Source organism: Carettochelys insculpta, chromosome 24, assembly GCF_033958435.1.
Source record: "Carettochelys insculpta isolate YL-2023 chromosome 24, ASM3395843v1, whole genome shotgun sequence".
NCBI classification, from domain to species: Eukaryota; Metazoa; Chordata; order Testudines; family Carettochelyidae; genus Carettochelys; species Carettochelys insculpta.
In genome coordinates this window covers 4724734-4739063 of record NC_134160.1, presented here as the reverse complement: position 1 = coordinate 4739063, position 14330 = coordinate 4724734, and the positions used below count along the sequence as shown (strand labels likewise).

General features: G+C 45.7%; 1 protein-coding gene across 1 annotated transcript in view; it reads right to left on the bottom strand.

The window, feature by feature from the left end:
• CSMD2 (CUB and Sushi multiple domains 2) overlaps positions 1–14330 on the bottom strand; it is a 575415-nt gene that overhangs the window by 171890 nt on the left and 389195 nt on the right. Inside the window, exons 23-25 of the mRNA XM_074976068.1 lie at positions 11916–12072; positions 10386–10577; positions 5545–5671 (exon numbers count right to left, since the gene is read on the bottom strand). Of these exons, the coding sequence (XP_074832169.1) occupies positions 5545–5671; positions 10386–10577; positions 11916–12072 (476 nt within the window). The remainder of the gene's footprint in view (positions 1–5544; positions 5672–10385; positions 10578–11915; positions 12073–14330) is intronic.

The following is a 14330-nucleotide window of genomic DNA, read 5'->3' as shown; positions in this document are numbered from 1 at the left end:
TTCTAATCATATTTTTAGATGCGACTTTGAAAAATGGACATGTCAATACAGTACCATCTGCGAGGCCAGGGTTAGCACCGACAATGAACTCTTACAACACCACGCGCACTACTGAACAACAAACTGCCACTGACTCAGTATATCCACTGACTGTTCTTGGGCGTTCAAACAGATCTTGGAGGCAAGTTTCCTTTGTTTTCCAGTGCTCCTCTCCTCACCTTTTTGCTGGAGCTAAAGACCATTTCGCTGCAATTTTCTGGAGGGGAAGATGGTTAATCCCCTTTCAAAACTCATCCCTTTTACATTGGTTCCAATAAGGGGCATTTCATTCTCTCGCTCTCCCTCTTTTCTTCTGTTCCCTCTCTTTATCTCCCCGCTTTGCCAAGGGATACAGCTTTATTCTAAAAAGCTTCGGTGATTAATTTTAATGCAAGTTATAAATGAGAGCTTTATACAATTGTATCATGCGTGAAGAAGATTATTATTCTGATGGATTACCATAAAAATGAAGCTGATGGAAATTTGCTCTCCCAACAAACCTAAATTCATCTGTTCTGTTTGAGTGGTGAAAAAAAAACCCAGATGTTTGAAGGAACAGAACAAGGGGCTTAATCTTTGATGAAAAAGAGGGTCACAATTTGTATTATCACCTGGCACAGTTTCATTCCATGTTTCAGCCCTTCCAAACCATTGGTCTGATTCTACAAGCATTAGCACATTCATGTGTTCCCATGGAAGTGGATACAGTTAGGTGCAGGAATAAACTTACTCACCAACTTTAATCGTGGCAGGATCAGTCACCATTGCTTCGGTCTTTTGGGCTCTGGGCCAGGGTTCCCTCTAATATTTTCCCATCCATGGGCAGAATACATTTTCCCAAAGCATGTGCAGATAGGCATCACCAACAGAAGCATATGTGGCCCACTGTGGGTGCTATGTTAATCAGCTGGACAGCACTGGAATCGCTCCTGGGCGCCCCCTCAGGTGCCCAGCTTTCAGGAAACACTGCTCCGGGCCTACTTCACCCTACAGTTTGATCTATAGAAATGAATTATATTCACATCCACTCTGAAGCCTGTTTACATCCCCTCTGGATAAATGAGAATCAGGGTTCTGGGCTTCCAGGGGCATCATGTGGTCAGTGAAGATAATGAGGCTCTAGACAGGGTGAGGAATGTGTCCATGAATCAGACTGCAAGAATGGGCCCTTATATCCTAATTGTGTATGTCACATGTAGAGCCAGAGACACCTCGGGTAATGCATATATGTTAATTAACGATAACTAAACATGGAGTCTCTACTCTAGGAATGAATATGGAACTCCAGTCCCTATGATTGTCAAGCCAATGCCTTCCATGTCTGCAGGTTGAAACGCTCTTGTCCAGCAACATCCAGAGACCCCCTGCTGCCAGGAGCTGGTCTGGCTGGGGGCTGCAGAGAAGCCTGGTAGGTAGCAGGGAGCCTGGCTGGCAGCCCTGTGTCGGTGGGAAGCCAGGATGTGAGCTTCCCCCTCCCCTGGCCCTGCTGGGGTTGGGAGCCCTGGCAGCAGGAAGCCCTGTGGCAGTGAGCCTCACAGCAGGGACAGGGAGCCCTGCCGGCAGCCTCCTGGATGAGAGCTGAGCCAGGGTCAGCAGCCCATGGTGGCACAGAACCTGGCAGTGGTTGTGTTGCAGGGAGCCTGGCTGGAACCAAGGAGTCCCATGGCAGGGAGCCCCACGGCAGCACGGAGCTGGCTGGGGCAGGGAGCCCTGTGCCAGTAGGGAGCCAAGCCAGCTGGTGAGTTCCACCGGAGCCCAGCCAGGGTCAGGGATCCCCTCTGGCAGCCCTGCGGTGGCAAGGAGACTGGGCAGGCATCCCCACCAGCAGTGAGACCCACCAGAAGTGGAGCCCCACAAGCAGCCTGTGGGCAGGGGGCAGGTGGCAGCCAGGCAGGGCAGCCCCCAGGCAAGCCCAGAGGCCTGACCTCCCTTGGTCTGGCAAATTCCCTCATTCAGGACCACTCTTGTCCTGAGGGTGCTGGACCAGGGGGGTGCAACTGGTACTAAATTCACATTTATCTTATTTCTCCCGAGTGTGATTAACGAGCGGGTACCTGCAATCTAGCAAACACTGTTGGTCCTACTGCTGTAACTGAATGCCTGCGTCTACTGCTACCAATTTAAAACAAGCACCATGGGTCAGATCATCATTTAAATCAGCGAGAGGTGATGCAAACTCATGCTATTAACAGTGTCAGGGCATGTGCATGTTAATTGGAATATATCAGTTGCAACAAGGATGTGAGTGAGACGACAGTGGAGATAAACTCAATCAAAAGACATCCTTTCCTGACAGTAGGCAAAGAGCATCAATGATTTGCATGAGATCTTACAAAGTCCTTTGCAGGGGGATGAAAAAGGAGAAGAGCCACTTGCGAAACATTCCCCTGGAAATCTCCTCTCCCATTGCATCCATTAAGAGGCCTCAAGCTGATTTCCCCAAATCATCCATCACTGAATCAATCTGAGAAAACTGAAACAGTGGAGGATTTTCTGCATTTTAAAAAATACTGGACCAAATTCACACTTGGTATAAACACATCTAGTAAAAGCACTGTGCAGTTCAACGTGATTAACTGTCTCCGGTGGTACAGATCAGCTGAGTGCTGTGTAGCAGGGATGCTGTGGGTCAGGAAAGAGGTGCAGGGACAAAGCAACGTGAAGCCACAGGATTGGAACAGCAAGGGATTCTGCAGATCACAACGATGAGACCTGCAGACCTTTTTTTACAGGAAGCACCAGCAGTAGTATGAATAGATTGGCAATGGAAGAGCTGGTCTTACAGTACTTTGTTGAACACATTCTTCACTTTTCCCCATCTACTAGGAAAAAATGCATTTACAATATTGGTGGGTTTCGTTTTAAGGGCAGCTGTATCAGGACTGGAATATCCATTTAAGCACAGGGCTATATTGAGCTGGCGTGGCAGGGTCATGTGGAATCCAGTTCTTGATTAGGGAAGCTCCCACGAAGAATGTTCTCAAAAGCCTGCTGGTGGCTGCACTATGTCTGCAAGCCAGTGCTCTCAGTTCCCCACCTGCGTCAGTGTCAATTTCATACCACTGAATAACTACAATATATTACCTTTTAAACCACAATGAACCCAAAGCAAAGGGGTAGGAGAAGCAGGAAGAGAAAACTGCCTTTGGTTTCCATACGTGCCAGATGTTTGCAAACCATTTTGATCCTTCTTTCAGGGAAAATAATTCCCTTTGGTGTGCTCCTTTTTATTATGAGAACTGTAAAGCAGGCAAGTTACAATAGATGGATGCCATGTATTGCAATCTTATCCTTCCAGCTCATTCCACTCCTCCTTACTCAACATTACCCCTTTCTTTAGTTGCTCTGTAACACGTAGCAATCAAGTATGCTTTGTTACATATATCTTTTGTTTTGTTAATGAATTACCCTTTTTAAGGCAATTATTTGATTCCTGTGTCCTAGAGAAGGGTCTGCGTATACCCATGCCTAAGACTGAAAGGTTAGGGGTCAGACTGCACCTTAATTTCTTCCTCATTGTTTTCAAGCTCTCTCCTTACGGCAGAGTAAGAGCTTGTGGTTCCCCCACAGGGAAATATCCCGTGTGTGTGCTCCTGAGTTTTAAAGGGGGGTTTTCTCACTTGGATGGTGGCAGTTACCTCCGAGGGTCAGGGAATCTCTGACCTTGGGAAGCTTTCAAGCAGAAGCCTACAAAGGGAAGGTATTTTTAAGTTCTCTTGTGGGCCTCCACCTTCTGCATTCAGTGTGTCAGAGAGGGGCTCCAGAACTGCTTGTTTTTTTTTGAAGCTACAGACTAACACAGCCACTCCTCTGAGACAATCTGCTCGCATCTGGGGACTCCCCTGTTTTTCCCTTCATCTCGAGCAATGCAATTCCACCAACTTCAGATGACCTATTCCTAATTTATGCCAGTGGAGTGAGCTGGAGAAGGCTCAAGCCCCTAATTACGGAGGAGATAACTTTCAGGTAACTGGCTCTCAAATATAAGCCCATTTGGTAGGGGGTGGGAAAAAACCTGGAGGCACGTTGGGCTGAACTAGGGACCCTCCTGCACAGAGCCTGTTTTCAGTTCTGAAATACATCCCAAGAGGAAACAAAACAAAAGTCTCTTTCACTGTGCCCAGCCAGAGGATTGAAGGCTAATGGATGAAAGTTTAATAAAACAGCAATATCAGGCAAGAGCGACAGCAGCAGATTACCTGACTTTCTCCACAGTGTGGCATGACAGATGTTTCTGACAATACCGTGTGTTTCAAAAGACAGGCCATACAGGGGACATAAATTAACCACAGCCAGAGCGGGGAGAGGGAAAAGAGGACATATTGGTGGCTTGTTTGTGATCCTCAAAACGAAATAACATTCTTGCTAACCTCTTTAAGTGATTGCTGGCCTGCTTCTAGCATCACAGAAGCTGCAAATGGGAAATAAAGCTAAAGGAATCACCATGTAATCGCAGCACAACAAACAAGACTGCATCAGAGCACGTGGTAACCCTGGCTCCCCACTGCAGAACTAGGGGCGCATTTTCAGCATGGTTTGGGGGACTTGGATGCTGGCCTGCCAGTCAAGAGTGAGGATGGGGAGAGCAAGGGGTCAGTTGCCCTGGGACCCAGTATTTCAAAGGGGCCTGGATTTCCAGTTGCTGACACTGATGCCAAAGTAGCTCCAGGCTCCTTTGAAATGCAGCTACAGCATAGCCATGCCGCGCAGTTCTGTGAGCAGTGAAGAGGCCCTATGCCACAATCTCAGCGGTGCTAAGGGCTGACTGCCCCCTGCCCCACCCCCTCTCCCATTGGCCCTGCTTGTTCTGGAAGTGCCGAGCTGGGCCCCCTTTCCACCTGGCCCCAGGGCCCACAGTGGCTATTGGCCCCACTGCTTAGATGTCTAATGGGAACTGGGCGTTCAAATCCACTGAGCACTTCTGACTTCAGCCTACTTGTAAACAGAGATAACAGAGAAGGAGAAACAGGTTCCACCTCTCTAGTCTGGCACCCTTGGGTTTGACTAGTGCTGAACGAGAGAATTTGCCAGACCACGGGAGGTCAGTATTGTCTAGCACTTTATCAACACTTCCACTGCTTACTGGGCCCTTAGAAGACATTTAGGGGTAAATTTTAGGTAAATAACAGCACAGAACATGGAGAACCAGGACTGGTTGCTGTAAACAAAACTTTATGGGAACACAGGAAACTTGCCCATTGCTTCTTCTCCTATCCTCAGAGGTTAAGGAGCATACTTTTCCTCCTTCCTCTTTGTAACTCTTCTCTTTTCCAGACTAAATAACACCAATCTTTCAGTCTTCCCTCACTGCTCATGTTTGTTAGACCTTTTTATCATTTTTGTTGCTCTTTGCTGAACCTTCTCCAATTTCCAGAATCCATTCATCCAAAAAGTTGCACTTAATTCTCCCAGCAAAAGAATTCAGTAAACCAAAACCTCATCAGAGAAGGGTTATGAGTAAAAAACAATCTGGGAAATAGCCTGTATATCTGGCACTCAACTTACCCTACTGTGCAACCAGCTTCTGCCTCAATTGTCCAAATGCAGTTGAGGTTGTGATCATAGGGTGTTGGGTATCCTGGAGACAATATCCGTCCTGATGATTCTCCTCTGATAGTGCCCCCACATTCCGCTGAAGAAAAACATAGGACTGGTTAGGGAAAAGAGTCTTGACATATGTGGTGATATAAGTTCAAACCCCTGAACACAGCCCACACACAAATGATGAATTTCATCCCCTTTCTGAGCTAGCCTTTTATCACTAATGCAACTAATCTCAGGGACAAATCTAATCCCTATAATTACTACAGTTCCTTGGCAGTTGCTAGGAAGAGAGATTCCCAACTTCAGCATACAAGCTGAACTTCTCTAGTCTGGCACTCTCTCACCCGGCAACATCCATAATCCAGTGTGATTTTAGTTAGCTGGGTGACCACTTATCACGGGTATGGTCAAGTTTCCCACGGTCCCATAAAGTTTGTTTCCAGCCACCAGTCCTGGCTCTCAGTGATCTGTGCTGTTATTGAGCTGTAATACCCCTAAATGTCTTCTGAGAGCCCTGTCAGCAGTGGTCATGTTGGTAATGCTGCTAAGCCCTGTTGACCTTCTGTGGTTCAGAAGATTCTCTCATCTGGCACCTTTCAGGTCTCAAGGGTGCCGAACTAGAGAGATTCAACCTGTACTAAATCTAATAAGTCTCACCTCCTCTGGTTTGCATGTGAGTCAGAAGAATTGCTCTGCCTCTCTCTGCAGCATGATCTCTACAACCAGATGTGATCTCATAAGGGACCAAAGATTCTTTCGCCCCCTTTTGGCTCCACAGTGCACCAGTTTAGCGCTTATTAGCATTAAGGTTTCTTTAATTCACACTTTGTGGGGTGATCTGAGAGAGCATAATACCTTCTCCATGCATACACAAAAGTCTTTAATAATGATTCATAAACATAGTAAAGCCAAGCTACCTACACGCCTGCTTAACAGACATATAAAAAAGTACAGTGCCCCTTTTAATGTGTTTAGTTAAAATCGTGTGAATTTTCACATTCTCTCTCTCTCTCACACTCACTCACACACACACGAGCTTGTGGAGAGGACAAGAGGATCAGTGGATGATAAAAAATGCATCCTTTTAATTTTACTAGCCAGAGCCAAAGTTTAGCCTAGGGTGAGTCACTGCATAAACTGAAGCCAGTTTGGGTTTTTACTGATGGAATGCCCATGCCGTCCTCATCCTAGCTTGAAAATAACCCATCAGTTGTTAAAACAACAGGAAGTCCTGTGGCACCTCACAGACTAACAGATTTATTGGAGCAGAAGTCTGACAAAGTAGGTCTTTGCCTATGACAGCTTATGCTCTAGTAAATCTGCTAGTCCATAAGGTGCCACAGGACTTCCTGTTGTTTTTGTGGATACAGACTAACATGGCTACCTCTCTGATACCTGACGTCAATTTTTTTGAGACCTTATACACAGCAGTGCTTTCAAGGGTATATCTACACAGCTATTCTGGAATAGCTTATTTTGAAATAAGGCTGCTGTGTAGATATACCCTTGAAAGCACTGGTGTGCATAAGGTCTCAAAATTTTTTTGGAATAGCTTATTTTGAAATAACACTGTTACATACAAAATACATTTCGAAATAGCACTTAGCTTTTTCAAAATACAGCATCTACATACATAGGGCCTATTTCAAAATAGAGCCATTGGGCACACTATGGCTTATTTTGAAATAGGCTCTATTCTCTGTCTTAACAGCATCTATTTTGAAATAGCTGTTTCAAAACAGACACTATTCCTCACAGAAAAAGGTTTACCAATAAACCAAATATTCTAAAATAAGCCAAATTATTTCAAAATACGGGTTGTGTTGTATAGATGCTAGGATAGTTATTTTGAAATAATGACTGGTATTTCAAAATAACTTTGCTGTGTAGACCTACCCCAAGAGATTTATCATGCACTGGAAATACAGTCTAATTATGCAGTTATCAGTTAACAGGATATTAGTCTTGAGCTGATCACCACTGAGTCATAGTAGTTAGAGGAGGAAAAAAAATATTGGATCTTCTAGTCAATATGACGTGCTTCTTATCTCCTATTTTCTAACGCTTTGTCCAGCTGAGTTTTAAATGCCTACAACAGTCTTAATTGCTCTAATTTCCAACTGAGTTATCTCGCAATTACTGTGTAATAACCTGCACAGCAACTATCCAGTCAAATGTGGCCCTATTGCATATCTTCTTTACTGGCAGATGGAGACATGAATCTTTCTTTTAAGAAAGGAGTCTCTGATTTTATCATGCTTCTTGTTTGCCAAGATTGTCCCCATATACACATCTGTTTATGGGGCTTGAATTGTTTTTTTATTGTTTCCAGGGAGGGTGAATGTGAGAATGAGAGCATGTGTGCACACACAAATTTTTGCTCCATGCAATCTGGCCTATACACCATGCGGACATTAAAGTCCAAAACATCTGGTTAATGAAGATGTTGATGACAAGCAACCAACTTTGTTTACTTGGAGTTAAAATAACTCCTTTATTCAGCAGACCAGAGTTTTCTTTCCAGAATGGACTTTCTGGGCTTAATTTTCAATTTCATCAGGTGAGGATTCTCTTAGCATTGGCCTAGCTCTGCGCCTACTGAAGCCAACTGGAGTTTTACCAGCAATGAGAATTTAGCATGAGGCAGGGCAGAGTTAAGCCAGTGCTGAAGGTTTCTGAAGGTCAGCCTTTTGATGCTGCTCCCTAATTGCATGCACTCTATTTGCAAGCACAAAGAAATGACTTCTGCATGTGTGTGTACATTGGCTACAGCAAATAAATGAATGGCTGCCTATCTAAAACAAAGAACTTACAATGGTTAAGCAAAGAGCTGTTGGGGCAAGCATTTACATGTGTGGAATGCATGCTAATTATTCATTAACCGCTATTTGTATATTGTATCCCTTTCCAACACTGTCTTCCTTTGTGTATATGTATATTTTAGCAGTGTGGGCAAACCGCAGCTTGTGGACACCATGTGCATTGGGTTCTGTGTGTCGCCCACGAGACATTTTGTTACCGTTGCCAATGTGCAAGATAGCCAGATTCTGCTGGTTTCCTTCCATGCATTTTTTTTTCCTACCAATATTACTTAAGTAACACGCACGTAAAGCCAGGGCTTGTGAAGTGAGGTGAGTATTGTTTGCACACAACACTGACTTTGAGAGGCATGTGCTCCCTCTGAATCCAATCAGAGTGCTACTGTGGGTCAACTGGCGCAAAATGCAAATTCTAGGTATGCCAGCACAGTTTAACAGACTACCCTAGCTTGTAAGATTATGCTGTTTACCACAACCTTGTGGCCCACTGAGATGAAAGAGGGCCACTCGTGTGATCCACTCACTAGCCTAGGTTGCCCATTGCTGTGTTACAGGCTCTTTGGCATAGATACATTGTCTTCCTATTCGATCTGTATAGGATGTAACATATTTTGAGCACTGCAATGTAAACAACTATCTGCGCACACCTGCTCACCTTCCTTTGTGAGTAAATGCAATTGAAAATATCACAAGAAGAGATAAAGTCAACAGTGCAAGTGAATTTTAAGAATCCTTCTGGAATATTTAGCCCATGGGAGTCACTCTCTCATTTTGGATGCTAAGGTTTTAATTTCAGACTTGTCTAGGCAAGAAGGCACTGCTCTTGTGGGGTAAGGATGAGAATAGGCCATCTGGGAGCTGGGGAGAGGAGCCGTATTAAAAGAATTGATGCAACAGAGTTAAACATTGAGAATCAGGGATTGAATTCTGTGCAGTTCTGAAAATGGTTTTGGACTGTTGAAACTTCTCTCTCTCTCTCGATGTCTGCCATTAACAGAAATCACCACTCAGCTTAGCATATAAGGGTGCCCATTCTGGGCCAGACCAAAGGTCCATCCAGCCCAGTATCCTGTCAGACAACAGTGGCCCATGCCACATGCCACATGCCTCAGAGGGAATGAACAGAACAGGTAATCATCAAACGATCCTTCCTCATCACCCATTTCCAGCCTCTGACAAATAGAGGCTAAGGACATTATTCCTGCCCATCATGGCCAACAAGTATTGATGGATCTACACTCCATGACTGTATTCAGTTATTTTTTTTTGAACCCGGTTAAAGTCCTGGTCTTCATAACATCCTGTTGCATGGACTATGGCAGGTTGACTGTGTCATCCATGAAGAAATACTTTCCTTTGCTCAACCTCCTACCTATTAATTTCATTTAGTGATCCCTAGTTCTTATGTTATGGGAATAAGTAAATAACTTTTCCTTATTCACTTTGTCATAATTTTATAGAGCTCTATCATCTCTCCCCTTAGTCTCCTCTTCTCTAAGTTGAAAAGTCCTACTCTTTTAAATCTGTCTTCATATAACACCTGTTCAAAACCTCTAATCATTTTTGTTGCCCTTCTCTGAACCTTTTCCAATCTCACAAAAGCACATTTAAGGGTGGTCAAAGGTCAGACCAGAAGAAGTACAGGTGAGGAAGGAAGGACATTAGCAGAGCCATGCAGAAGGGACCAGAGCTTGAAGATGACAACAATGGGTGTTTCAGGCCATGACTGAGGTACATTGAACAGGGGGCTGTTTGTGGAACGCAAGCCCAGTTCAATGCTCTCAATACGAACATCAAGACGCCTGACAAAAGGACACACAGGAAGATCTCTGAGGTGCTGCTTCTGTTACTGTAAATGGATGATGATCAAAACAAATCCATCTCAGGCTACTGGACTGGCTGTGCAGGTAGGAGGGGTGTTTGGGAAGAGACATGCAAATAGAGCACTCAGATAAGAAAGAACTGAAGAGACAGGAGTCGTACCTACGCACACTGGCAGTGGTTGGTCCCATGCTCTGCGTTCTCCTGTCAGGCAGACCAGTGCCCTGCTGCCTCGCAATGTATAGCCAGGGTCACAGTTAAATGACACAGAGCTGCCTGCAAAGTGTCCTTCATCGTGAACTTTGTAGCCAAACTGTGGGATGCCTGGGTCCTCACACTTGATGAGCTCAAAACCTGGAACCGGAGAAGAGAAAGCTATTTTCATCAGATATTTAACAGCCAGGTATCACATTAATAAATGGGAAGAAAAGAAGAGTTACAGCTTTTCACATGTCACCAGGTACAAGAATTTACTCCTCCCTAATGTGGATCTCATGGGGAGCAGGAGAGAAGGAACATTAGATGAAAGAGAGGCTTGTGGTGAAGGATAGTCCAAAGGTGTCAGTTCCCAACTTTGTCAGACTCTGTGTGACCTCTGCCCTGTTCCTCAGGTCTTGTCTTCACTAGAAAGAGTTTGCCAGTCTAATTCTTCCCATACAGCTGCACTGCAATGTTACTGCTAACCTTTTCCCATCCCCGGGCAGATTTTTTCCATCCATATGTGGAATAATTTTATGTTCACAGAGGCATGTGTGAACGTGAACCACCAGCAGAAATAAATCACCAGCTGTGGGCTCTCTGCTAATCAGCTGGGCAGCATGGGAACCTCTCCAGAGTGGCCACACAAGCACACTGCTTACAGGGGACACTGACTGACACTCCTCCTCATTGCAGATACAGCTTGTCCCAGTTCCATGAATGAAATAAGCTATACCGGCCAAGGAATTTTTAGCAGTATAAGTCCATTTACAGTAGGGATGATTTTTTCATGCTCCCAATTGACATGGCTATGCCAGTAAAATGTGTAAGTGTAGCCCAGGGTTTAACCTCTTTGTCTTGTGTCTTTACTTTCCACCCACAATACGAAGATAAAAACTCTTCTTTTCCACCATACTTTTGTTGTGATGTCTAGTTACGCTACAGGCTATGCCTCCAAAAACTGGGACTCTCTGGTCTGGCAGGCCCATGGATGTTCCTGGACCAGAGAAGCCCTGAGGCCAGGAGAACAAATGGCAGAGGAGCCACCATCTGGCAGCGTGGTTGGGGCCAGAGCTGACGACAGCGGTGCTGGGGCTTAAGCTGGTGGTAGAAGGGTCAGACCAGCATCAGTAGGGCCAGTCAGGGCTGGTGGTAGGTGGCCAGTGTCTGGCAAGCCTGGCTAGAGCTGGAGGCAGGGAGGCCAGCCCGGGCTAGAATCGGAGACTGCAGCAGGGTGGGACGGGGAGTCAATTGCAAGGGAACTCTCCAGGTCAGGCAAATTCTCTTGTTCAGGACCAGTCAGGTCCTAAGGGTGCCAGGCCAGGGAAGTCCAACCTGTACTAGCTGTTTAGGGCACTGCTCGCCTCTTAGTGTGGGATTGTATAGCGGCAGGAGCAATGGGACCTTGGTCTTAGTTTGCGCCACTTGGTGCAACAGGAAATGCAGCTGAAAGTTCAGGTTTGTCCTCTAGGAGCCAGCAGGCTGGTGACTTACTAGAAAACTGTAGTTCAAAGCCTTTACTTGTGTTCTCGCTGTTGGAGATAAATTCGAGCCACAGGCTGCTGGAGGTGCTGTTGATACTCATGCCCAGCATCTCAGTGCGGCTGAAGGAGCCCAGCAGGCGGGCAGAGTTGTTGTTACCATCATGCACCTGGAAGATAAACAAAAGCATTGTATATTTGGCAGTTCTGGGGTCTAGGCACTAGAGGGGGACAGAGGGCCACCCTGTGATACAGCCGAGACACCTGTTTAATTGTTGATCACACGAATGAGAACAACCACAACCATGCCGGTCATTGGGCTATTGACTCATGGACCAGAAGGACCATTGCGGAAATGGGAAGGCCTGGGGTTGGGGAAGGAAGCTGGGGGATGCAGCAGCTCATAAAGAGAGGTTCACCGGCATTTATTTTATCTCATCTCTACCCATTTGCTGTTAGGGCCATTTCCACAGAATGTCTCCCTCCAAGCGCGGGAAGCCTCATGGTCTCTCTTTGCTCACTCGTCAGTCCAAAGGCTTCTTTGTTTCCTGCCATCGCTTGCAACGAGCTGGGTCCGGAGGTACATGGGCCCCAAAAGCCTCCCTCTTCCAACAGCCTGGGAGAGGTCTGGGGCTGACTAGAGCCAGCAGTACTACACCCAGGGTGCCACTTGCAGGAGCAGATCACCAAGTCCAGCTGCTGCCCTGCCTCCGACCATGGCAGAGCTTCCTCTGTCCCAGTGACCCAACACTGGTCAATTCTGAGGAGGTTTTTTAGAGACTGAGGCCACCCACATAGTAGGGATTGGACTTGTTAATTAACAACGCAATGGAGAACGTCTCCTTATGACATTCACCGATGATCTGAGCTGTCCGTTTCACTTGGGAAGCACAAGCCACACCAAATCTAGCCTTACGGCTAACCTAGTGCACATCCTTTTGTTGGGTTAAAACAAAATCAAACACACATGCACACAAAGCTCTCCTGATTCATGATGAAAATTGGCTTTTGCCACGGTGCAGACAATCTGGGCTGAAGCAATAGATCAGATTCCTGACATAGGTCAGAGACACCAATCCCCGTTTCAGCAGGGAAGGAGGAGGGCCTGGGATGAGGTCACTAGCCTGGGATTTGACGGACTTGGGTTTAATTCCCTACCCTGCCACAGGCTTCCTGTGTTACCTTGTGCATGTCACTTATGGCTGTCTACACTTACAATGCCACAGCAGCTATTGTGCTTCAGGGTAGACACTCCCTGTGCCTATGGGAAGGATTCCTCACAGCCTTGTCCTACGTAATTAAAAACAAACTAATTTTCTAGCTTCGACTACGCCTGAGTTTCTCTGTGCCTCATTTCGAGGCCCGTAAATGTGGAGAGAAATACTTCCCCACTCATGAGGTGTCGTTAGGATAAGCACATTCAAGGTGAGGAGGGGCTCAGACCCGATGGTAACAGGGGCCATAGAGGTACCACGGAGAGATCAATAAAACATTTACTTTCCCTGCTCTGAAAGTTCCTCCCAGTCTCGTGTACTTCAGTGGAATTTAACACTGCTTCCCGATCTTTCTGCCCAAATATTCCTCTTCCCAGTACGCACGTTCTAGCTGGCAAGCACCTGATGATTCATCAGGTTAGGACAACATTTCGACACATGCTTTGTGATAGCAAGAAATCTCTTTACCATTGAATCAGTGGATAGCGTGTTGGGGGATTTGACCCACCTTGCACTATATAAATAAGGACAGAAATTTTCCTGGGAGATGGCTTAGCATAGTAGCATGGCACTTGTAATAATGCTGCCTACAAAAGGCTGCTCTTTGTGGTTAATATAACATGGCCTAAATTTGTCTCCCTCTGTATGAGTCGTAAAACTTATAAATGCAGATTAACACAATGCTGGGCGCTGCAGAACCGAACAGTTTGGGTCTGGCCTTTTGCATTTAAATAATCTTATTTTGGGCAAATCAGCCCTGACACTTAGCCTGACAGAGTATTATAAAGAGCCTCATGCAGCCTGCGGGTTTGTGCTTGTTGCTTTCTAACGATGTGCCTAAGAATGGAAGTTTGGCTGCAGGGAGAGACCCCCTTGGTGTTCCAGCAAACCTCTGAAGCTGAGTCATTTTCCTCTTTATTAATGGACATTTCTATACATTCCCACACATTATGCAGAGTCTACTACTCTGTGTGGTGTTGAAGCTGCCAGATTAAAGCTTCATCTCTGTCTAGTTACTATAAGACACAGCATATTTCCTCTTAGCAGTCTGTGCTGGTTATTGCCATTATCTTTTATGAAGGTAAACTGCACATTACAGTATTTACATAAAAGACTGAGACCTCTCCCCAGCTCTTAGCAAGGATTTGCCTGCAGAAGTTGCAGGGACAGGACTATTTTTACAGAGTATTTACTTTACTTGTTTATCAGCAGCC